The sequence below is a fragment of the Oryzias latipes genome, assembly GCF_053564925.1.
Source record: "Oryzias latipes strain Hd-rR chromosome 1 unlocalized genomic scaffold, Olatipes_Hd-rR_3.1 chr1_Y".
Taxonomy (NCBI): domain Eukaryota; kingdom Metazoa; phylum Chordata; class Actinopteri; order Beloniformes; family Adrianichthyidae; genus Oryzias; species Oryzias latipes.
The window spans coordinates 7,630,805-7,653,504 of NW_027616335.1; the positions used below are offsets into that span (position 1 = coordinate 7,630,805).

Below are 22,700 nucleotides of genomic sequence, written 5' to 3' on the forward strand. Positions count from 1 at the left end.
TTTAGGATCATATCAATGGGATTGTAGAAGAGATTGATCAAAGATAGCATTTTTAGGTCATTATTCTACAAGATTTTAAAATCATTACTATTTTTTAAGAAATGTTGATGATGGAGTTTGCAAAGGTATATATTTTAGTCAACTACGGAAAAGGTCACTTGAACTTGTAATTTTTTTATATTTTACCCGGAAATAGTATTACTTTGAAAATAATTCTGACGCATGCTCAAACGACCTTCCTGTTTGTTAATACAGCGTAATGTGTCAAATTAGCCAACACCGGCGAACGAGTTGTTCCATTTAAACTTCACCCTTCTGTCTTTGGATATTATAAAAACTCCACCTTTATTTACATTTTACACAGGTAAGACTCAGAAATAGTAATTGAACATATATATATATATCACTGTAATTTCGACGGTAAATCTAGATTAATTTTGTAAAATGGGTCACTTCGTGATAGTGACCAATCACATGCTGTGAAGTAACATTTTCGTTTTGTTTTCGACGTGGTCATCGTAGGTAAACATAGCCTCTCGGTTTTCACCGTCTATACCATCCTGCTCACCCTATGGCCGCTACGAAAATCGACTTAGAAACCACCGTGTTAGCAGGTTATTTACATTTACGGCAGTCCGTGAACCTATCACTCAACTAAACAGACACATTCGGTCGCTAAATATACATTTTCTGTCAACGGGGGGTTTATATTGAAACAAATGATGATTACACACACATGCATAATAATAATAACAACAACAATAATAATAATAAAACTCCACTCTTGGTCAAACCTAATCAAAATTAAATCATAATTTATATGAATAAAGATGTCACTCTGTCCGATCCTCTCATTGATTTATTCATATTTCTTTTTTATTTTGACAGGACTCTCCCAGACTTTGGATGGAGTCAGCATCCAGATTTTTAGTGTTTTTTACAGAAAAACAACATTCAGACCAGTGTGTACATCACTGCCAGAAAAATGGTCAAGTATTTTTGTAGCAACATAGACATCAAAAGCACTTGGGATCACGTGGTGTCTGCTTTCTGGCAGAGGTACCCGAACCCATTCAGGTATGGACGCCAGACATCATGCATGTAGAGATGTTTAGCATCACAGCTCCAAAATTAGGGATATCTGTTTAATTGTTTTTATAATACTAACCTTCACATGTTGATCTAAGTGGCTATAATTCTTTAAACTTGCTTTAATCAGTGAAAGTTTCAGCTCAGCAGTGTTTTAGTCACCTATATCTTTCTGTCATTTAATGTCTAGAGTTTCACAGACTCCACTGATATATTTAAGATACATCTGATTTACATCCCTATGTTAAAAGATTTTAAGTTATCTTGTGTAAAATCATAGAAAAGAAAGAATGTTTCTGCTGCATGCAGTTCATTTTTATTAAATTACTTGCGGTATGAAATAATGGCAAACTCTAGCCTCACTTAGAAGTGACAAAGTGTCACCCATTATTAGAAGAGAGAACTGAGAAAATGTAACAGGGAAGTACAAATAGCTCAGAGCACAAGGTCAGGTGAGGAGATTTTGCTTTTTTTGATGCATTTCTTTACCAATACCAGCAATGTGTTTGTGTGTCCCGCAGCACCCATGTTCTCACAGAGGATGTGGTTTACCGAGAGCTGACGGCGGACCACCGGCTCCTCTCCAGACGCCTCCTGATGAAAACCAACCGGCTGCCGCGCTGGGCGGAGCGGCTCTTCCCTGCCGGCATGTCTCGCTCCGTATACATCGTGGAGGACTCCATCGTAGATCCTGTGGAGCGGAGTTTGACCACGTACACTTGGAACCTCAACCACACCACTCTCATGGTGAGGACGCTCTCATGCTTTCGTGTCCTTCTGGTTCAATCGCCTCATTTTGTGTGAAATTATCTCTGCTTTTAAAATGTTTGTTCTAGTTTAAACATTTGGTCACATTCAATCAAAGCTTTGTTTGTACTTTGTGCTGCCAAACTCTGTCTTCTAGAAGCCTGCTTTATCTGCATGTTGCTATAATTATTTGACACAAAAGTGATCACATGAAGCGGCTTTCACAGCCTGCTGTCTCTGCTGTCGTCTCATCAGTCTGTAGAGGAGCGCTGCGTTTTCCTGGAGTCAGTGGAGCATCCGGCCACCACACAGCTGAAACGGGAGGCGTGGATATCCTCCAGCATTTATGGCTTCTCCAAACCCATTCAGGTGACAGAAACTGAGAAAAACGTTCTTCAAGCCTCCAGAACACAACGTAAAGCAGCACATGAAGATGCTTGAAGCTGTTTTCTTACATCATAACTAGTTTGATTCCTTTATGGGATGTTTTCCTCTCAGTTTACTAACAGACACTAAAATCCAGCTGGGATTTAAATTAAAAATTAGACTTTGACTGATTTATTATAAAAGTGGCACCAGATGTCTTTCTTATTCTATTCAACGTCAACGTGTTATCTTAAAAATAAGGATATTGTGTCCAATAACTGTTTCTGATGTTAAAGCCTCCTCTGAAACTGAAATGGTCACCAATAAGGAGTAAAAGGATTCTGTTAACTTACAGAATCAATAATTTAAAGGTAAACAAAAGAAAAGTCCACTTAGATTTCGACTTACTTAAAAGAGCAGCAGAAGAAGGTAGGACAACCTCTGAAGACCTTTTCTAAGTCCTTCATCATTCAGATGAGGCAGATCAGGATCCTTCCAGAAGAACACAGAAACTATTTGTGTACAGTTACAAATACAAGTTACAGACCGTAAATAAACAGCATTTCTGAGTAACTAACAGGTCAGATGAAGATCAGTGTGGACATTATTTAGAGGGGGAGGGAGGAGAAAGTGCACTGAAAACAAATTAGCAAAAGGTGAACCGCGATATAGCGAGGGAAGATGGAGGCCAACAGTGACGTTTGGACTAAAAGAATCGGTCAGAGAACTCCATGCAGCGAAAAGCTGGAACCTGTGAACAATTTACAGAAGTTGATGGTTTGAACAGCAGAAGTGAAAGGGATTCTGAAACCGTTGTCTTTAATATATCCTTCTGCTTTGCCGTTCTCTTAGGAGTTTGGATTGGCCCGTTTCAAGAGCAACCAGGTGAAAGCCCTGAAAGGCCTGGAGTACGCACTGACCAACCTGCAAGGTACGTCACGGCTTCTCGCTTTATTTAGGAAACAAACATCACAGAAACCCCCAACCTTTGAGTCTGCAACCTGCACTCACAGAGCCATTCCTCACACACACACCCACACACACACACACACACACTCACTCACTACAACCCGGTAGGAGACTTCACCCTGTAGAAAAGGAAGACACTGATTTCTTTTATGTTATTGTTACTATTAGGAATAAATATAAAGTTGCTTTTTCTGAATTAAAAAGATAAATATAAAGACATAAAAGCCTTTTTTTTTTAAATGAAATACTTTTGACAGAGGTTTACATAACCTTTCGTTCAAAATAAGAGACCCTGTGTCACATAGTTCATCTCAATGGAACAAATGTATTAGCAGTGTGACATCAGCCGTAATTAAAAAAGAAAAAAGGAAACAGTTTTTACCGTTTGTGTTTCATCTCAGCCAGAAATTTCTACGTCTGGAACCTAAAATTGAATCAAAGCTACTTGAGTGACCCTTACCGTATTTTTTTACTTAAAATCCTTGAATTTACTGACCTCCGAATGACTTTCTGTGCTACACAGTGCTCTGCTCAAAACTCTGTCAAAGTGTTTAGTTTGACGTGTGATGCGGACCGTCCTTCAACTGTTTGGCAACTAGTTGAATAAAGTTTGAGTTTAAAGTTGTTTTACCCTGCTACTTACTTTTACTTTACAGTAACTTTTTTTAAATGAAAAACATTTTAATTTCTTTAACCACAGAGCCACAATGGAAGGGTACAATGGAGGGGTTGCAGACCCCCGTCCTGTCTCTCTAGTAAAGTTTGACATCACTTCTAGCTTAAAGCAGAAGATGTCTGCTTTGAAAACAGTTAAAGATAGTGCTAAGGGGGACTGTGAACTACCAACTCTGTAAAAGTGGTTGGTTTGAGTTGGCAGAAGAGTGTTTAATGAGTGAGGATCTTCTTCTGTTGTCACGGTTCTGTCCTAATGCCTCTGCTGATGGCACTGCAGGACTCGGCATCAGGCTGAGCGTTGTGGTGAGTACGTCTGCTGGGATCTGCTGCAGTAAGACTGTCCCAATAATTCCAAACATGAGCCTCACAGACTAGTAGCTGACTTAGAAGATTTTTAGTAGTAGTGATGAGAAGAGATGTGTGTAAGCTCTTTCTATAGTAAATCATGACTTCAGTTTATAGTGATTCATTTCCTTTTTTTATTTTTGGTTCCAAAAGCAACAATAAAATGTGGAATTGTTGAGGTTCCTTTTATCAGGTCTGTGCAGTGCTTTGTTCTTCCTCCTCCCTTTAGAGATTCCTTGTATGGTTCATTTAGTTTGTGTGTTGTTCTGCCAGCATGGCAAGGAAGGCTGCTGTGATGTGGGACCATTCTGAAGGAAAAGCTGTGTTTGCATGCGGACGGTTCCCCTGACCATCCTCTGACATCAAAACTGCAGAATCAACCCCATTTCACATTTAAAAAATATATATCTTCTAGCTTTTAGAAAGTCTAAAAAACAAAATAGTGTATTTTGTGCTCTGTTCTTAAAGGTGTCAGCTCTACATGAGAATTTTTGGTCACTGTGAAGTCATAGATTAAGCTGTAAGGTATTCTCAAGATCCCAGATTCTTTCTCTTGTTTGGTTTAAAATAAAAGAAGTCACACAAAAAATACAGCAAAAGCCTAAAGGTAGCAGGTTTTCTAACTGTTTATCTCAAGGATCTCAAAAGTGCTGCTCTCTGGTCTTGCAGGAGAGGCGCCCCAGCGGCTGCTCAGGGACACGGTAAAGGACGCCTCAGAGAAAGCCAAAGAGGCAGCCAAGACGTTGGCCTCAGCCGCCGCCACCCCACAGAAACCCCAGCAGTATGTCGGATGGTGACGGTGGCGTCTGATCACGCTGGGACCTGGGCTGCTCTGTGGTTTCAACCAGCATCTGTTGAATTACCTCTTTTCTTTTTTAAGTATATTTTGTGTCTCTAAGCTTTAAAATATACAAGTCTCTTTTTTAAAAACCGTCTGAGGCAGACAGCAGCTGTACATTTATTTGAAGCTATGAAAGCTTCCGTTTAAGGCCTAATGTGCTGCAGGTTGAAGCTGCTCATGACGGACGGCCGTTCTGCTGACTCAAAGTTCAGATTTGACTGAATCTTTGAACTAACGCACATTTATTTCAATCTGGACTAACAAGTACAAACCAAATGAGTGTTTGTTAGATCACATCAGGACTCTGAAGGAGCAGAACCATCACAAAACACTGCAGTGGACAGATGGTTAGAAAGCATAACTGACAATCACAACACTAGTGGTTTATATGAAAGTCAGCTCAGAACGCCTGTGTAGTGACCCAACTCATGTGCAATAGTGTAAACATGTCAATGCGTGATAGTTCTGACTGAATGTTTATTTATTTTTGTGTTAAATTCTAATAAAATATGAGTTAAATGTACTTTTGAGACTCTAGCATGTTTAATGATCAGCTCATGCAAATGAATTGTTATTATAATTCTTTGTTTTAATGTGTTTGTCAGACAGAAATAAAGAATATAATACAGAGGCCCTGAAGTGCAAATCATTCAACAAATCACTCGATACAAAAACATTAAGATCCCAACGTCAATTTAAAAAAAAAAATTAAACAAAGCAAAATGTCAGAAACCAAAACCTGATCCTGCAGAACTCTGTAAACATCTACTCTACTTTCAACAGGAAACAGTTTGATCCAACAGGTCCATTCATTTTGAAGACATGTGCTACTTTATCCTGGCCCCGACTCTCTGCTATCAGTTGATCTTCCAGCGTTCTCCCTGGATCTGATAACAGTTCTTGATGAGGTGACTCTGAAATGGTGTAATGGTGGGGGCAGATTCCTCTGTGCAGTCATTGTTGGGGGGGGACTTTACAGTCATTCTTCTCATGCAGCTGTTGGTGGGGTTGATCCAGCAGGTAGAGACAACCAGCAGACTCTGCGGGCCATCAGGATCTACTACTGTAAAACAAAGGTAACATGCAAGTTCTGATGGAAACCAGAACCGGTCCAGTATGTAGACTCTACTCACTTTGGCCCACTGGGGGAGGGGGAGCTTAAAAATCATTGAAGATCTCGTCCTCTGAGTACTCCCCGTCTGTAAAATACACCCTCCGGATCCATCTGATGAAGATGACAAGCTAAGATCAATCAATCTGCAGACAAACATACCTTCGCTGGCTTCACGTCCACAAACCTGGATCCGCAGTGTCTCCATGTAGCTGGATCAGAAGGGGTCTGCGTGACAGGAGATGTTTGTGGTGCTGCAGGAAGGCGGAGTTTGGAAGCACATAAGTGAAGCAACAAGACGTTTATCTATTCAGCGTCTCTACTTTGTACTGCAGCAGAGGAGGAACTGACAAAACTCAAACGGTGTCAGACTCGATGTTTAGGACGAGTCCTTTAATGTCCTTGTCCAAACCCCTGTCTGTGGTTCCATTTGTCACCTATTAACACACAATGATGAAAGGCAAGCTAATGTTTGCAGGACGCCACCATGAATCTGTGCCCACATTAAAAATGTCACAGAACACGAACCTTTATGAAGACTGAACCTTTTAACTTGACATCTATGGAGAATATTTAAATCATGGTTATTACAAAACCACACGGTTGGACAATCCAATGACTGGATATAAGCTATTATTTACCTACCTGAACCCACCAATTTTGGAATGGGTGGCCTCCGACGGCGGTGAGCACAGAAAACATTGACTTGGTAAGCCTGACGAAACATTTTTGTAGAATGTCCGTTTGCCGGTCGTCTTTACCGCCTCTTGTCAACTGCAATTTCGTCTTTCTTTCAAGCGTGGGTGTGCCGTTTTTTACATTTTTTTAGAATAAACTAAACCATTGCCAATCTACCAATCACAACAAAAGACATCAGATATTTATATATAAATTTTATTTATATTACAATGAGAGAATGCACAATACCTTCAAGTGTCTCCACATATCTGGATCCAAACGAAGATGATGTAAATTCGGCCAGGTTGAAGATCTCCTTTCCCCAACGTTCCCCCATGTCCAATATAAATGTGGCTCTGAAGTGGTCCACCTTGTTTTTCTTTTGGCTGGTGGACCACTTCAGCCACCGACACACATTTCTGTTGTCCGAAATCTGATGTGGAGTCAATTGTGGACAAAGAAATTGCAATGAATGAAGGCAATTACAGCGTTCAGTGACACAAAACCGGTCTGAAACCTTACCTGGACCTCAAAACTAAACATTTCCGTTGTTTTCAGAATAAAGACCAGGAATGGGGATTTGATCCCCAGGGTCTTTATGGGGTCTGCGGGACAGGAGATGTTTGTGGTGCTGCAGGAAGGCGGAGTTTCAGTTTGGAAACACATAAGTGAAGCAACAACATGTTTATCTATTCAGCGTCTCTACTTTGTACTGCAGCAAAAATTATGGTTATTACAAAACCACACGGTTGGATAATCCAACAGAAATTTTTATGATAGTTGGTTTATGGCAGTCTCAATTTTTGCAAGCCCCCCCTAGAAAAAGAAAACCCGGACAAACACCCCCTCGCCGGCTTCACGTCTACAAACCTGGATCCAAAGCGACTCCAGGTAGTTGGATCCAAGTTGAACTCTAGTTTGTTCCACCCAACCCCAGCTACGAGGCCATGGGGGACCTTAATTGTCCACATTGGTCTCGGTCTGGATGGTGGACCACTTCAACCACAGGTGGGCCTTCTTAATCATACAAAATCTGACGTGGATTTGTAGACAAAAGACATAGCAATGAAGGAAGGAAGGAAAATACGGCGTTCAGCAACACAAACAGGACTAAAACTGTACCTGGACTTCAAAAGAGACATTTTCAGGCTCCGTGACGACGTGTTGATTTCAGATAATGTAGGTTCTGCGGTAAAACCCAAACAAAACTAAGATGGTCCACTTAGATCGACTATAATGAGACAAGAATGTCGCCACTTTTTCATTTACATTACAACCTGGTTAGCGTTAGTAACATTAGCACCAAATTCTACTTTTTTTAGTTGAATGATCCGATCTTTACCTACCTCTTTTTGCCAGTTGTCGAAGAGGTGGCTTCCAACGGTGTAAAGACAGAAAAACATCCCCGCTGATATTCGCGACACACGATTTCCTTGGGTTGTTAGCCTTAGCCAAAAGGTCATCTTTCCCGCCTCTAGTCATCAACGTCACTTCCGCATTTTGTCAAGCGCACCTTGACATTAGAGACAAAAAAGGAGGCCAGATTCACACTTACACAAAAACATGACTATATAGCATAATTTTTAAATTGATTTATACTTTTTTTAATTGTAAGACTTGCTTTAATGGCGTAGGGAGCCTTGCTGATGACTCCAAGAGAAAGCTGTCCGTGCCCCATACACCGCACGACTCCGGACAGCCTCTGGGGGGAGGATAAGGAAAATGAGCCAAACAGCATGGACTTGACTTCTGTTCCCAGCCATCTCACACATGGTTTTCTCACCAAGATTCTCCACTTCTCATGAGTCTTAGGGGCTGACGGCGGGGCTAACCCCCAGGTCGCTACAGTGCCCCCACCTAGAGGGTTAAGTTAAGTAACCCCACAACCCTCACATAGCTGAGAACCAAACAACACAAACAGCAAAACACATGAACACACTGGCTGAAGACTCGTGCTCACAATTCTGGGTTCCAACCACCTGACCGTGTAACAGTCTAACTGGGTTCGCACATCTGTAACCTACTGACACAGTTCCGTGCCAGTATGTGCCCAGCCAGCAGAATCAAACTGTCTCCACGTGAGTGGCAGCACCACCATCAGGGTCAGTGGCGGTTTTAGATACGGCTGGGGTGGCCGGTGGTCTTATAAAACATTACAAACTAAATCATAGTACCCATCAGTGAGATTCCTCCAAAAATATTTGGCATTTCCCTAATTTTGTGCAACACCAACATTAACAATCCTCCAAAAGACCACAATCAATAAAAAAAAAGATCAATTATTTATGGTCTCATAAAGTGCAGCTGTTTTCCCGCATTACCTGCTGTGTTTTTGTCAAATATTAACACCAACTAAACCACAGAAAAGAATCTTAATGAAAATATCTACAATAATTAGTAAATAATGACATTATTAACATGAGCTGCTGAGTGATCCAACAGCACCGATGATTCAGGTGTTGCGTAATGTAAACTGCACTCCTTGCTGCCTCCCCCTCCGCTTCCTTCTGACACAGCTCCGTCTTTATGACGGGAACGCGCATCTGCTGCGGCCTAGAGTTGATTGTTAGAGTGAAAGATTCCCAATTACCTGTGTTAGTGTGTGATTCAGCCAGCCACCGGTGAGTTGCGCCCCCTCTCGAATTTTTTGACTTGTTATGTTCCAAAGACTACCTCAAAGAGGTGTGGGCGCAAGTGTCTTGCAGCAGAGGGCGGTGGTCACGTGCACGTTGTGTCGGAGAGGGGGATTGTGGGAAATAATCCCCATTGCCTGCTCTCGTCGAAATAGGGTTAAACACAGTTTTTTTCTGCCTAATTATTTTTCATGTGACTGGTTTACGTTGTTTTACTCTTAGTTATTTCATCCTTATTTATTTATTTATTTATTTATTTATTTATTTATTTATTTATTTATTTATTTTTGCACCATAAGTAAGGAGAGGGGAGAGGATGAAGAGATGGGTGCGATGTTCCACGTCTGCCTACTCTCTACTAAGAGAGTTAAATGTGTGCTGTTGCAGGTAAGTGAAAAATAATGGCTGATAGTCTCCATGTAGAATTTCTCATGTCCGTCTGTGTTACACCGCAGACACGGGATACGCCTCTCCCAGTGAAGTGCCGCCCTGGCCTGGCACTGTCAGAAACCGCCACTGGCATCGGCGAAGGATTCCACTTCTGACACCAATGCTACAACCTAGCTGGTACGTCACTATAGTATAGCCAAGATGCTAATGCTCAAACGACCTTCCTGTTTGTTAATAGCGTAATGTGTCAAATTAGCTAACACTGGCGAACGAGTTGTTCCATGTAAACCTCACCCTTCTGTCTTTGGATATCATAAAAACTCTGCCTTTGTTTACATATTATACAGGTAAGACTATGAAATAGTATTAGAATATATGTATATCACTGTAATTTCGATGGTAAATCTAGATTAATTTTGTAAAGATGGGTCACTTCATGATGGTGACCAATCACATGCTGTGAAGTCGAGCCCTGCGCGGGACTATTTTCTTCATCCCGCCCGCCGAATTTCTGACTAATCCCGTAATGTATTCGTTACACTCCCGCCCCGCAGGAAAAATGAAACACGTATTTGTGTTGATACTGTAGTGGCCACATTCTTTTTTTTCTTTAAAACTTTATTGAAGATATACAGGATACAAAAGCAAGTCAGTTTTTAAGTACATAGATTAAAAAAGAGTAACAAAATGTGCCAGGGGAACATAAAGAACAAAGGAGGAAAAAAAGATTATAAACAAGAGCAGTAAAAGCAGAAGTTGCTATTCTATACATTTAAAAAATTCCAGGGTGTCAAAGATTCTTATAGCTCTGAGGTTGGAAGAAAAATTTTATTGTTCTGATAGATTGGCTTATCTCAATCATAAAAAGTTTGAATAAGGTTTTTTTTTTTTTCCAGAAAATTTGCATTCAGGAATATGGAATTTGGCTAGTATTAATAAAAGGTTAATTAAATAGTATTCCCTTATTAGTGAATTATTAACATTATAAAAAAACAAATAATATATTCTTGTATACCAAATCAAATTTTTTATAAATTTTACATTGAACAAAAGAGGTAAAGTCTTTCCAAAAAGTTCCTCTTTGGGGGCATTTCCAGAAAAGATTTATGTATAATTGTTTCAGTATCTAATTTACAGAAGGAGCAGTTTTTATCAATGTCTATGTGTAGTGAGGATTTGGCTGGGTAGCATCTGTGAAGAAGTTTAAAGCAAACATCCTGGGATTTATTTGAAATAAAATATTTAGAGGATAAAGTCCAAACTTTCTTCCATTCAATATCTGGGGCAAATTTTCTCCAATAGTGGGTTACATAGGGAACAACTGCGATATCTCTCTGAAACAGTGATCTTGTTTTTTTATAGACATTCTCGTAGTAAAGCAGGTCTTGCCAATATTGGTTTCAAATAAAGAGACTGAACGTGAGGGTAAAGGGTGTACAAGACCTTTAAATAACATTATAATACCTTCAGGAATAGCATCCATGACTACTGCAAATTCTTTGGGGGTAACTGGAATATTATAAGTGGTTAAAAATTGATTGTATGACATTAAACACCCTTCTGAGTTAAAAAGTTGATTTACATAGAGTATATTATTTTGAAACCAGTAGGGGAAGAATAAAGATTTATTTTTGTATAAAATATTAGTTTTATTCCAGATATGAAAGTTGTGAGGAGAAAATGAATGTTTATAGATTAGGGACCAGGCCAGAACCATTTGTTTGTGAAAATTTGCTAATTTAATGGGCAACTTTTGAATGTTATAGTTTGGAGAAGAAAAGGGAGTCCACCGAGTTTAGCAAATAAATAGTTTGGAATAAAATTCCATAAGGAATCTGGGTTGCTAAGAAATTTCTTAATCCAATTGATCTTAAAAGTGTAATTTAAGGTGGTGAAATCTAAGACATTAAGTCCTCCTGTGTCTATTGTGTTCAAAAGCACGTTATCTTTAATGTAGTAATGAGTTTTATTTTTCCAAATAAATTTGTAGAGCATTTTATCCACGGTTTTAAGAATGGATGTGTTGACATTGAGAGCAAGTGCTGGATATGTCAATCTGGAGATTCCTTCAGCTTTGGACAGTAAAGTTCTTCCTCTTAAAGTGATGTCCCTCTGAAGCCAGCGGTTAAATCTCTTAAAGCGCGCTGAACCAGCTGGTACAGATGCAGTTCAAAGTCACTTGAATTTATGGAGGAAAAAAACATTAATGGTTCAACAGAGATGAAAATCTATGAATTATTTTTTTCCTGATGGAAAAATACTTTTTAGCTTCAGCCTTTTCCAGTTTTTGCTGTTTTGCGCCTCAGTGGGGCATCAGCATGCAGATCTGGGGCCTCATTTATAAACGTTGCGTACGCACAAAAGAAGGCGTACGCCACTCTCTACGCAATAATTGAGATTTATAAAAAGCAAACTTGACGGGAAAATGTGCGGTCCTTCACGCAAGCTCTGACCCAGGCGTACGCACAAAAACGGGTGAAAGGAGAAACGGCGACGCCGTCGGCAGATGGAAGAAACACGTGAAAGTGAAAATGACAATACTGCCTCTCAGAAATAACATGAAGACTTCACAAAGCAAGTCTTACAATTAACAGCCTACACGAACACGTTTGATCGATCAGCAGTGAAACAAATAAAAATATCAAATGAAAATTACAACAGAAATTCAAATGAACACTTATTTGCAAAAAGAAAAGTGAAACATGTTCTGCAATATTGGCATGTTGTGCAATTCATCCTCATAAATAATATAAATAATATAGTTAACAGAACGAAATAATGTACACAACTGATATTCCCGTCAATGTGTCCGTCTGGCGGAGCAGATAGGTGCAATTAGACAGACAGATGGATAGATAGAGAGAGATGCATTAATTGTCCACTAGGGAAAGTTTTTTTCATAGTAAACAAATTTTTCATAAGGTACGGAATTATGGTATTCATGCATATGCCTTTAGTTTGTTTTATTTTTCATAAAACAATGTATGGCGTATGTCTCAACCATTCAGAAAGCAACAAGAAATTACATTTGCGCTGATCAATTTCCCATTTCCACGTCGATTATTCCCGACATCTGTAGCTTGTCAGATGTAATTAAATGGATGGAAATAAAATGCCCCATCACAATGCGTAATGACGCACAATGGCTGATCTTGCTCTCTTAAAAGATGTGGCAAATGGAAGAATTCGGAGTGAACGCATCTTTAGACAGCAAGGAGACTTGTTGGCATACGAGGACGAGTGGCTTATGAGCCGGTTCCGACTTCCTCTGCGGGCTTTTGGGGGTGTGTCACCCGGTGCATCTGGCGCGTCGGTGTCCCCCTGCGTCTCAGTCACCACTCCACTTAAAAGGGATTCCCCAATTATTGCCACCAGTCTCTCATCAGGAGGGGTCAGCTCCGGTGTCCCCCCACCCCCCCCCACCCCCGTGTACAGCGCTAGACGTTTTTTTGCCTTGACTTTGATGTCCGACCTTTTCTTTTTTATTTCGGCCACGGTCCGAGGTTGTGAGGCTGCAGCATTTACAGCGTCTGCCGCCGTCTGCCACTCACGTGCCTTTTTGGCATTAGTAATGCCCACACTGTGTCCTCCAAACAACATTATTCTCCTCTTTTCCACCTCGCCAACGATAACTTCTACTTCACATTGAGTGAAGTTACGTTTTTTTGATTTTCTCTCCGTGTTTGGCATGGTTTCGCAATCAATGAATATTCATTTGTGGGCGTTTCACGGACTATTTATGGGCAACTATGGGCGTGTGATGAGGCCGCAAAAGCTGCGCAGCATTTAGAATTGGTTGTGATTTATTAAGGGAAAGATGCGTACGATGTGCGTGCGCACGGTTTTATAACTCTGAATATTTCTGTGCGTACGCACGTCCTATGTTTCATCCGTACGCCACTTCTGACGCAAATCCTACGCAAAGTTTTATAAATGAGGCCCCAGAACACCATGCGTTTCCTTATCCCGCTCAGTGTTGCCAGATAGAGTCACAGCTCTTTCATCCTTGTGCTGCGCTTGCACTAGAGCGCCCCGACTGTCGTGTCAACCTACGATGACCCTATTTTGCGCTCTTTGTAGAACAGACTGAGGAGTGCGGGAAAAACAACTCTCAGCTGCAGATGAGGTGAACAGGTAGAGAGGAAATGCAGGTAAAAAGACGGGGGAGGGGCTTTGGCTTCAAACTCTGTCAGAGAGATGGAAACATGGGCGCCCGCTCCCACCCGCAGCACAATTCAAACTGCCATCTCCCGCGAGATTTGCGTTGGGTCCTGTGGGACCCAGCGGGACCCAATCCCACTGCAGCCCTCTACTGTGAAGCCTCTACTGTGAAGTAACCTTTTCGTTTTGTTTTTGATGTGGTCATCGTAGGTAGACATAGCCTCTCGGTTTTCACCGTCTATACCATCCTGCTCACCCTATGGCCGCTACAAAATCGACTTAGAAACCACCGTGTTAGCAGGTTATTTACATTTACGGCAGTCCGTGAACCTACCACTCAACCCTCAACTAAACAGACACATTCGGTCGCTAAAGATGCATTTTCTATCAACAGTGGTTTTTATATTGAAACAAATGATGATTACACACACATAATAATATTAATAAAACTCCACTCTTGGTCAAACCTAATAATGAAATCATAATTTGTGGAATAAAGATGTCACTGTCCGATCCTCTCATTGATTTATTCATATTTCTGTTTTATTTTGACAGGACTCTCCCAGACTTTGGATGGAGTCAGCGTCCAAATGGCAGATGTAACATGGATTAAAACGGTAACAAATGCAGTGACTTTCACATACGTACTTTCACTTACAGCACAGAAAAACACGCTGCACTTTCTTACCTTGGTTTTAGGTCAGTGGTTAATGTTTAAATCCACGTTACATCAGCCGTTTTTCTTTCTATTAAAGCCTCTAACATATGCAGGGGTGGCGAATAAGTTTTGACACAAAAAGCTGAAATTTCTAACTGTGATAGTCAAAGAGCCACCAGGGCTCGACATAGCCATTTGTCCGCTGGCCCAGTCCTGTTTTTCGAGCAGTGCGGACCACAAGACTTTACTTTTCACTTGTCCGCTCGGGCCACTAAAATATCGAACGGTTTATATATTCTTCACCTTTTTCAATAAAGTAAATTTTGCGAAAACGTGTAGATTTACCTCGTCTTCATAATTTAGTTTTTCTGCTAGTCCTGTGTTCAGACTTCAAGGGTTTCTATGGGAAACCTTTGATCACTTCTCCTTCTCTCCCGCCTGCGCGCGCGCGGCTTTCACTGCCGAGCACCACGCGGCACGCGCTCACTACTTTTTTTTTCAAACTTTATTGAATGTAACAATTCAATACAAAACAATGTTAAACAGCAACAACGAAGGCACAAGCCAGTGGGTTATTATTACATTTGATTATAAATCCGACACCGTCACTGAAGAGAGACTGAAGCATGTCAGAGATGTGGAAGACATGGCAGGAATAGATAGGAATATGTTAGATGGAGTAATGGGTGGAATTAGTAGTATGGACAGCAAGATATTTAATGAATGCATTGAAGATGAAACTGTATGCACTAAGCTTTAAGCTGAATGTCAAAGAATCAAAGGCAACTCCAAATACCTGAATCTCAGACTCAAATGCAGTAGAATGTTAAACTACTTAATTTTGTTTTTCTGTACAACACTGTAAGCAGTAAGTATTTCTAGTTAGCTGAATGATCTCAGTTAGACCTGCACAATATGAGGAAAACTCGCGATATGCGATATCAGAGATTAAAATTGCGATAACGATATAATTTGCGGTATATAAACAAACAGCAAAATAACCAAATAACCATTCCCAGTTTAAAAATTATACTCCAAATGACCCACGTTGACATAGGTTACAAACATCTAACATAACAGGGCTCCATCTGATTGGTCAACAATGTGAAGGCGTCCATCCGATTGGTCAAATGCATTAAGGGATTTATTTGATTCGTTAAATGGTTCAAGCTGCCATTAGATTGTTTTAACACATTTAAGGTTTATGATTTATTGCGATATTTGCCGTTAGAAGCACCATGAAAACTTCTGAACTAGTGTTACCTACTACACTGCAGTGCTCTCTTCAAAACATCTGAAACAGACTAGAGCAGATTTAAATTTGATATGGTCTATTTTCAGTCATTGAAAAGTGTAGAAATAAGTGATGTCACCAGAATGCACCAAATTGCACCATATTAAAAGTTTCCGGGGGGGCATGCCCCCGGACCCCCCTAAAGTTGCAAGCACCTGCGGAGCGGCGGGTCCCGCTATGCGCGGTGTCGGGCCAGTAACTTTCAGGCAGGGCCAGTAAGTTTCAAAAACTACTGGCCCTGTGGGCCAGTGCAAATTTCTGGGCTATGTCAACCCCTGGCCACACCACACACTGAGCTGCCAGACATAAACACACAAACACACAGTGAAAGCCATATTATTTCCCATAACGCACTCCTCAACTTCACAATACAATAGTACTGAAAGGTTCACAGTTTCAGTTATCAGTCTTTTTTTCCTGTATTTAACGTTAACACATACCGGTAAAACGTGCACGCTGGTGTGTGTTTGAAAGAGGCAGCGAGCGTGGCCTCAATTACAAAAGGGTTTTATACATAGACATACCTTTAGTTTGTCTGAAGATTAACAACCCCTGTTGTTAAAGTAAAATATGTCCAACACAAGAGGCCCTCAGTTCTCATCTGTCTGCCCAGCTGTTGGACAGGACAAGTTAAAAAATAAAAAAAAGAGGCAGCGAGCGCAAATCTGAGTTGGTTTTGATTTATTTTGAATTTTTTCAGTCATCAATCAGCATCCAAAAAATCTATCAAAGTCCTCATCTTCTGTATCTGAAATGAACAGCTGGCCATAGTTTCCCCACCCCTGGGTTAAGGGGTTCTCTTAGGGAAGTCAGGGCATGATTGGTGGGGTTGGACCTCCTGCCCCTCGGGGGTGGCACCGGGCCCCCTTCTTTGCTGACTATCCCTCTGCGCTGGCGCAACTCTGGCCTCTGTCTGTGTCTGGCTTGTCGCCTCCTGACACCCTGGTCGCCCTGGGGGAGTCTCTTCCCCCGGTTGTGCCCATCCTCCTGCTCCTTCCCACTCCCACCCTGTGAGCGATCGAGCGGCCAAAGAGGACAACAGAAGTTTATCAAAAAATTAAAGTTTTCATTTTTCTCAAATGTAAAAGGATTAACAAACTGGGCCCTTAAAAGAGCTCAACAGAAACATAATTAACTCGGGCAACAAACTTAACTTTAACTTGAACTTAAGCGACTGAACAGACCAAGTAACAGAATCATACTGACCTAACCAAAGAGACAACAGGGAACATATATAGTGGCTGATCAGACCACCTGGGAAACATGGGGGGGAACTAACATTTAACATAGACTACACAGACATTTAACAAAGACTATAAAGACAAGACTAAACACAAAACTTTGTCTCTTAGTGGAAAAGAAAAATCATCAAAAGTGGAACAAAATGAATAATGACCAACAGAAGCAAAGCAAATAAACATTAAATAAGTCCATTGGTTTCTCACCTTGGAGGCTTCTGTACATGGCACCTGCCCAATTGTCTGACTGGAGTATTTAAAGGCTGTGAAGATTTGAGCTCCTCCTTTGCCAGTCCTCACAGCACAGCTGCAGGAGCAGAACCTTAGCCACATCTGTAGGGACCAGTAGCACCCTCAGCACTGACAACTCAAAAATAGGTGACATTAATTAAACAAACCAGTATAAGTAAACTAAACAAATGTATGTGTATTTGCTACAAATAAATACTGAAACCAGAATAAATGTGCATTTTAACTCAAAGAAATGTGTGCATTTATTTAAGAATAAAAATCTGAAATAATAATTAAAAAGTGTGCAATGGGGAGGTTACCGCCATTTAGTTTGTGGGTGTGGCAGGGTATGCTGCCATCACACACCCAAACAAGCGTTGCACATAGGGCTCCGGGAACTGGATGGGTGGGACATGCTGGTGGGGCTCGCTGGGGGCGTCTCTCTCTGGGGTCGCGTCGGCGCCCGCCCTCTATTCAACTTTTACTCGCATATTAGAAACCTTGTATCATTTAAGGGCCTTGTTGGGATGGTCTGGTGGAGGGGGGCACAGCGATACATCTGTGCTCATCTTTCACTGGTCCGCCTCACAATTTTAACTTCCACTTTAGACACACACACTGCATGTTAGCAGCACACACGCCGGGTTCTCCTATGCCTCCCGGGGGCTCCCTCTGCACCCGCCTGGGTGGGTGGGTGGTTAGGCCGGGGGTGCTCATGGCCTGGGGGTCTCTTCCCCCCTCTCCTGGTTGGGCTGGGTAGGATCTGGTTCCCATTGTGAACACACAGTTAACTTCGGCAGCATGCCTGTATCTCCATCCCCACGTGCACAATGCCACACTGCTCCCTGTCTGCTTCATCCCTGTTCCTAACCCACAGTGTATTGATGGACAGATACCCCCCCCCCCATCTTAGTGTCAGAATTTCACCTTTGGATGTAATATTTGTCATCTCAGCAGATCTGGTATAATTGTTACACAGTTTAGAATAACTTGTTCAAATCAGCGCTTGTGTCCCCCAATTTCTCCACCTCTCTCCCTTTTATTCTCTTCTACCCCCCCCCCCCCCCACATTCTTCCCCTCTCCCTCCCCACACACACTAAATCTAACAAATAAACAATAATACAATAAAAAAGGGGTTTATAACCTCTTTCTGTGATAGTAAAACCTGTCCAACACAAAAGGCCTTCAGCTCTAATCTGTTTGCTCAGTTGTTGGACAGAACAAGTTAAAAAGGAATAAAAAAATTGAACTGCCCTATGGTTGTGAAAGTACTGTATGTAGGGGGGGTTAGCTCAAGAGTTACCCCCCCCCCCGCTCTCTCGCCGGATTTGACCACCAAATTGCAGCCAATCAGATCAACCAGAAAGGTCACTGCCCCCAAGTGACAAACACACCCCGAACACTGCGCGCAAACCCAACGTGGCGCAGGATCGCCATTCGGTTAAGACTGCAACAGTGCACTTTTAAAATGCGGGGTCGCTCGGTTAGAATTGCGCCTGCGCGGTTGTAAGGTTCTTCACTCAGTTCCTGAAGACGCCCGCACAGTTGTCTTTACGCCCTTTCACTTTAAGCCCTTTCACGCCCGTTTCAGAGATGAAACGCCATGTAAGACTGTCCCAATAATTCCAAACATGAGCCTCACAGACTAGTAGCTGAGTTAGAAGTTTTTTAGTAGTAGTGATGAGAAGAGATGTGTGTAAGCTTTTTCTAGAGTAAATCATGACTTCAGTTTATAGTGATTCATTTCCTTTTTTTATTTTTCTAGGGAAAGGATCTCAAAAGTGCAGCTCTCTGGTCTTGCAGGAGAGGTGCCCCTGCGGCTGCTCAGGGACACGGTAAAGGACGAAAGTGAAGGATTCCTCCACCACAGACTTGGAACCAGCGAACCACTTCAGGCCATCAGGATCTACTTCTGTAAAACAAATTTGAATTTATTACAAAACAAAACTTACAACAATGTTAAAATGTAAACTTTACAACTGATAAGACAAAAAACATCAGAACATTCATTCTAAGGAGGAAAAGTCTGCAGATTCCTCCACCAGATAATTTGGAACCAGCGAACCAGTACAGAGGGCCATCAGGATCTACTTCTGTAAAACAAAGAGAATATTTTGAGTTCTGATGGAACCCAGAACCAGTCCAGTATGTAGACGCTACTCACTTTGGCCCTCTGGGGGAGGGGGAGCTTGAAATCATTAAAGATCTCGTCCTCTGAGTACTCCCTGTCTGTAAAATACACCCTCCGGATCCATCTGATGAAGACGACAACCTAAGATCAATCAATCTGCAGACAAACATACCTTCGCTGGCTTCACGTCCACAAACCTGGATCCGCAGTGTCTCCATGTAGCTGGATCAGAAGGATGTATTAGTTATGTTTTGCAAGTCGAAAACCAGATGCCTCCACCCGTCTCCCTGGAAAGGCAGGTTTGCCCTGAAGTGGTCCACTTTCTTCTCTTTATGGATGGTGGACCACTTCAGCCACCGACACACATTTCTGTTGTCCAAAATCTGATGTGGAGTCAATTGTAGACAAAGAAATTGCAATGAATGAAGGCAATTACGGCGTTCCATTTGCCAATTTTGGAATGGGTGGCCTCCGACGGCGGAGAGCACAGAGAAGAACCCGACCTGGTAAGCCTGACGAAACATTTTTGTAGAATGTCCGTTTGCCGCCTAACGGTCGTCTCTACCGCCTCTTGTCGTCAACGTCAATTCAGCTTTCTTTCAAGCGCGCGCGTGCCGTTTGTTACATTTTTTTTAGAATAAACTAAACCATCTCCAATCACAACAAAAGCCATCAGATATTTATATATAAAATTTTCTTTATGCTACAATGAGAGAACGCACAATACCTTCAAATGTCTCCACATATCTGGATCCACACGAAGACGATGTTAATTCGGCCAGGTTGAAGATCTCCTTTCCCCAACATTCCCCCATGTCCAATATAAATGTGGCTCTGAAGTGGTCCACCTTGTTTTTCTTTTGGCTGGTGGACCACTTCAGCCACCGACGCACATTTGTCATCCAAAATCTGATGTGGAGTCAATTGTAGACAAAGAAATTGCAATGAATGAAGGCAATTACGGCGTTCAGCGACACAAAACCGGTCTGAAACCTTACCTGGACCTCAAAACTAAACATTTCCGTTGTTTTAAGAATCAAGACCAGGAATGGGGATTTGATCCCCGGGATCTTTGTGGGGTCTGTGGGACACGTGATGTATGTGGTGCTGCAGGAAGGCGGAGTTTGGAAGCACATAAGTGAAGCAACAACACGTTTATCTATTCAGCCTCTCTACTTTGTACTGCAGCAGGGGAGGAACTGACAAAACTCACCAAATGGTGTCAGACTCGATGTTTAGAGCGAGTACTTTAATGTCCTCCTCCAAAACCCTGTCAATCTTTCCATTAGTCACCTAACAACACACAATGAATGAAAGGCAAGCTAATGTTTGCAGGACGCCACCATGAATCTGTGCCCACATTAAAAATGTCACAGAACACGAACTTTTATGAAGACTGAACCTTTTACAGTGATGAAAGTCTTCCGGGTATTCCCGGAAATTCGGGTTTTTCAGCAAAGCGATCATACCTTCCAGGAAATAAAGACCTGATCTCTACAGACAAATCGCTTTCCGGATGAAAAAATAGTCAACCGGTCAACCAATAGTCAATTTTTGATATTTCTCCGTCTCTGTCTTCCTCTTTCCGGCCTAATTGACCAATCCCGGGACGTTTTAGTTGCTTTCGGATGCGTCGACTGCTCTGATTGGCTGTCTGTACCACGTGGTCAGCGTGACAGATTCCCTAGAGACCAAAAATGGTGGACCCACGCTAAACTTTCACAAACAAATCTGAAGAGTTTGTGATCAAATTTGTGTTAAAATAATGGCGGGCATCGTTATTATTGAGCGTGGTCATGACATCAGTCTAGAGAAGACGATAAACAAATTTAAGTGGTCTTGGCTGGAAGAAAACGACAAATATGGTTATTTCTTTTCATCGTACATTTGCAAGACAAATGTTGGATGTGGGTACAATTTGTGTTGTTCAGAATTTCACTCTCATACAATTAGTCACGGTGGAATTTATGCAGAGATTAAAACATGCCAACTGTCTTTTACATTGTTTGAAATTGACATTTATGTCAAATCTGTGAATGGTTTGTATGTACCGTTTTGTAGTATTTAAATCAGTTAAATCTGGTCTGGGATCTTTTTTTTTTTTATTTCTTTGATCAGTGCCCCATTGACCAGGAGAACCCCCCCCTTGTAGATTTTCTTGGTCTGACTGCAGAATAACCGAGCACATTGATCAAAACTCACTGCAGTCGGACTCAAAGATGCAGATGAAAATGAAATATACTACTAGTGCATTTTATTCAATAAATGTATTTACTTCTTACAGGTCATGCTTGGTGTACTTTGTATAGAAAGATAGTTAGATAGTTTGAAGCAGATCCCATATTTTGATGTAATTATGGTTTGAGAAAACAGTGCAAGTGGATGTTGTACATCTGTCATTTCTTAAGCAGAAATCATGTACAAATAAATGAGGTACTTTCATAGGATATCATAGTTACTGGTGTTCTTTTTGCCATTTGGGGCTTTGATGTTACTATATTTTAGCATTTGTATGTTTTGTAGCTTTAAGGAAAAGTTTAGATTGTAGGATTGTGTTACTTTTAGCAATTATCCAAATTCTTTTTTAGGACCAGCAAGTCCTTAATGGCAAATTAAACTAGGGGTTTGAATGAGAAATCATGAGGCTCCAATTAGTCTTAGTTTCTTGATTAAGAAGTGAATAACTAGCTACCAGAATGCATCCATGACCATGTATTTTTCAAAAATTTTCAGAAAACAGCTTTAGTTGCTGCTAAATCACGGTACCGTCGTTCTTATCAAAATGTCTTTAATAGAATCAAAGAAACACAAAGAAAAAAGTCTTTTACGATATTTCATATTCACAACTACTTAGTGTTTAATCAGGGCTTGTTTGGATGAAGAGCTGATCTCTTGGAGATGGAAAAAGTTGTTAGATCAGTTAATGAGGGCAATTTCCCACGGCACACTGGTTGAAAAACACTGTAATAGACTATGAGAGACAAAAAATGACGCAGCTTTTTCATTTACATTAAAACCTGATTAGCGTTCAGCATCTGTAGCATTAATTTCTACTTTTTTAATTGAATGACTGGATATAAGCTATTATTTACCTACCTGAACTTGCCAATTTTGGAATGGGTGGCCTCCGACGGCGGAGAGC

The 22,700-nt window shown here is 41.3% G+C and overlaps 1 protein-coding gene and 2 long non-coding RNA genes across 10 annotated transcripts; 2 read left to right on the forward strand and 1 right to left on the reverse strand.

The window, feature by feature from the left end:
* Positions 1–205: 205 nt before the first annotated feature.
* Positions 206–5,663, forward strand: LOC144990463 (PRELI domain-containing protein 1, mitochondrial-like). Its single transcript, XM_078943883.1, has 6 exons — positions 206–364; positions 889–1,077; positions 1,611–1,836; positions 2,092–2,205; positions 3,055–3,133; positions 4,861–5,663. Exons 2-6 carry the CDS (start codon positions 986–988, stop codon positions 4,986–4,988), a joined length of 639 nt encoding a protein of 212 aa, XP_078800009.1. The 5' UTR covers positions 206–364; positions 889–985; the 3' UTR covers positions 4,989–5,663.
* Positions 5,601–9,550, reverse strand: LOC101170252 (uncharacterized). Of its 7 annotated transcripts, XR_013654458.1 has the most exons (13): positions 9,412–9,550; positions 8,421–8,523; positions 8,168–8,334; positions 7,944–8,007; positions 7,692–7,854; positions 7,344–7,452; positions 7,071–7,254; positions 6,789–6,994; positions 6,672–6,703; positions 6,495–6,580; positions 6,331–6,397; positions 6,166–6,257; positions 5,601–6,095 (listed from the first exon to the last, which is right to left on the reverse strand). It is a non-coding gene; the product is annotated as an uncharacterized LOC101170252 (long non-coding RNA). The 7 variants fall into 7 exon arrangements; XR_013654454.1 differs by having other exon boundaries at positions 6,331–6,580; positions 8,443–8,523; XR_013654452.1 differs by having other exon boundaries at positions 6,331–6,580.
* On the forward strand, positions 8,584–22,005 carry LOC105354211 (uncharacterized). 2 transcript variants are annotated; one of them, XR_013654459.1, is made up of 5 exons: positions 8,584–9,442; positions 9,754–9,841; positions 9,910–10,021; positions 14,561–14,622; positions 19,193–22,005. It is a non-coding gene; the product is annotated as an uncharacterized LOC105354211 (long non-coding RNA). The 2 variants fall into 2 exon arrangements; XR_002873629.2 differs by lacking the exon at positions 8,584–9,442 and having other exon boundaries at positions 9,624–9,841.
* Positions 22,006–22,700: the final 695 nt, after the last annotated feature.

Coding starts and splice junctions, on each gene's coding strand:
- LOC144990463 (XM_078943883.1), top strand. CDS start 986: ATGGTCAAGTATTTTTGTAGCAACATAGACATCAAAAGCACTTGGGAT. Junction 1,078..1,610: donor AGGTACCCGAACCCATTCAG/GTATGGACGCCA, acceptor TGTGTCCCGCAG/CACCCATGTTCTCACAGAGG. Junction 1,837..2,091: donor TCAACCACACCACTCTCATG/GTGAGGACGCTC, acceptor TCGTCTCATCAG/TCTGTAGAGGAGCGCTGCGT.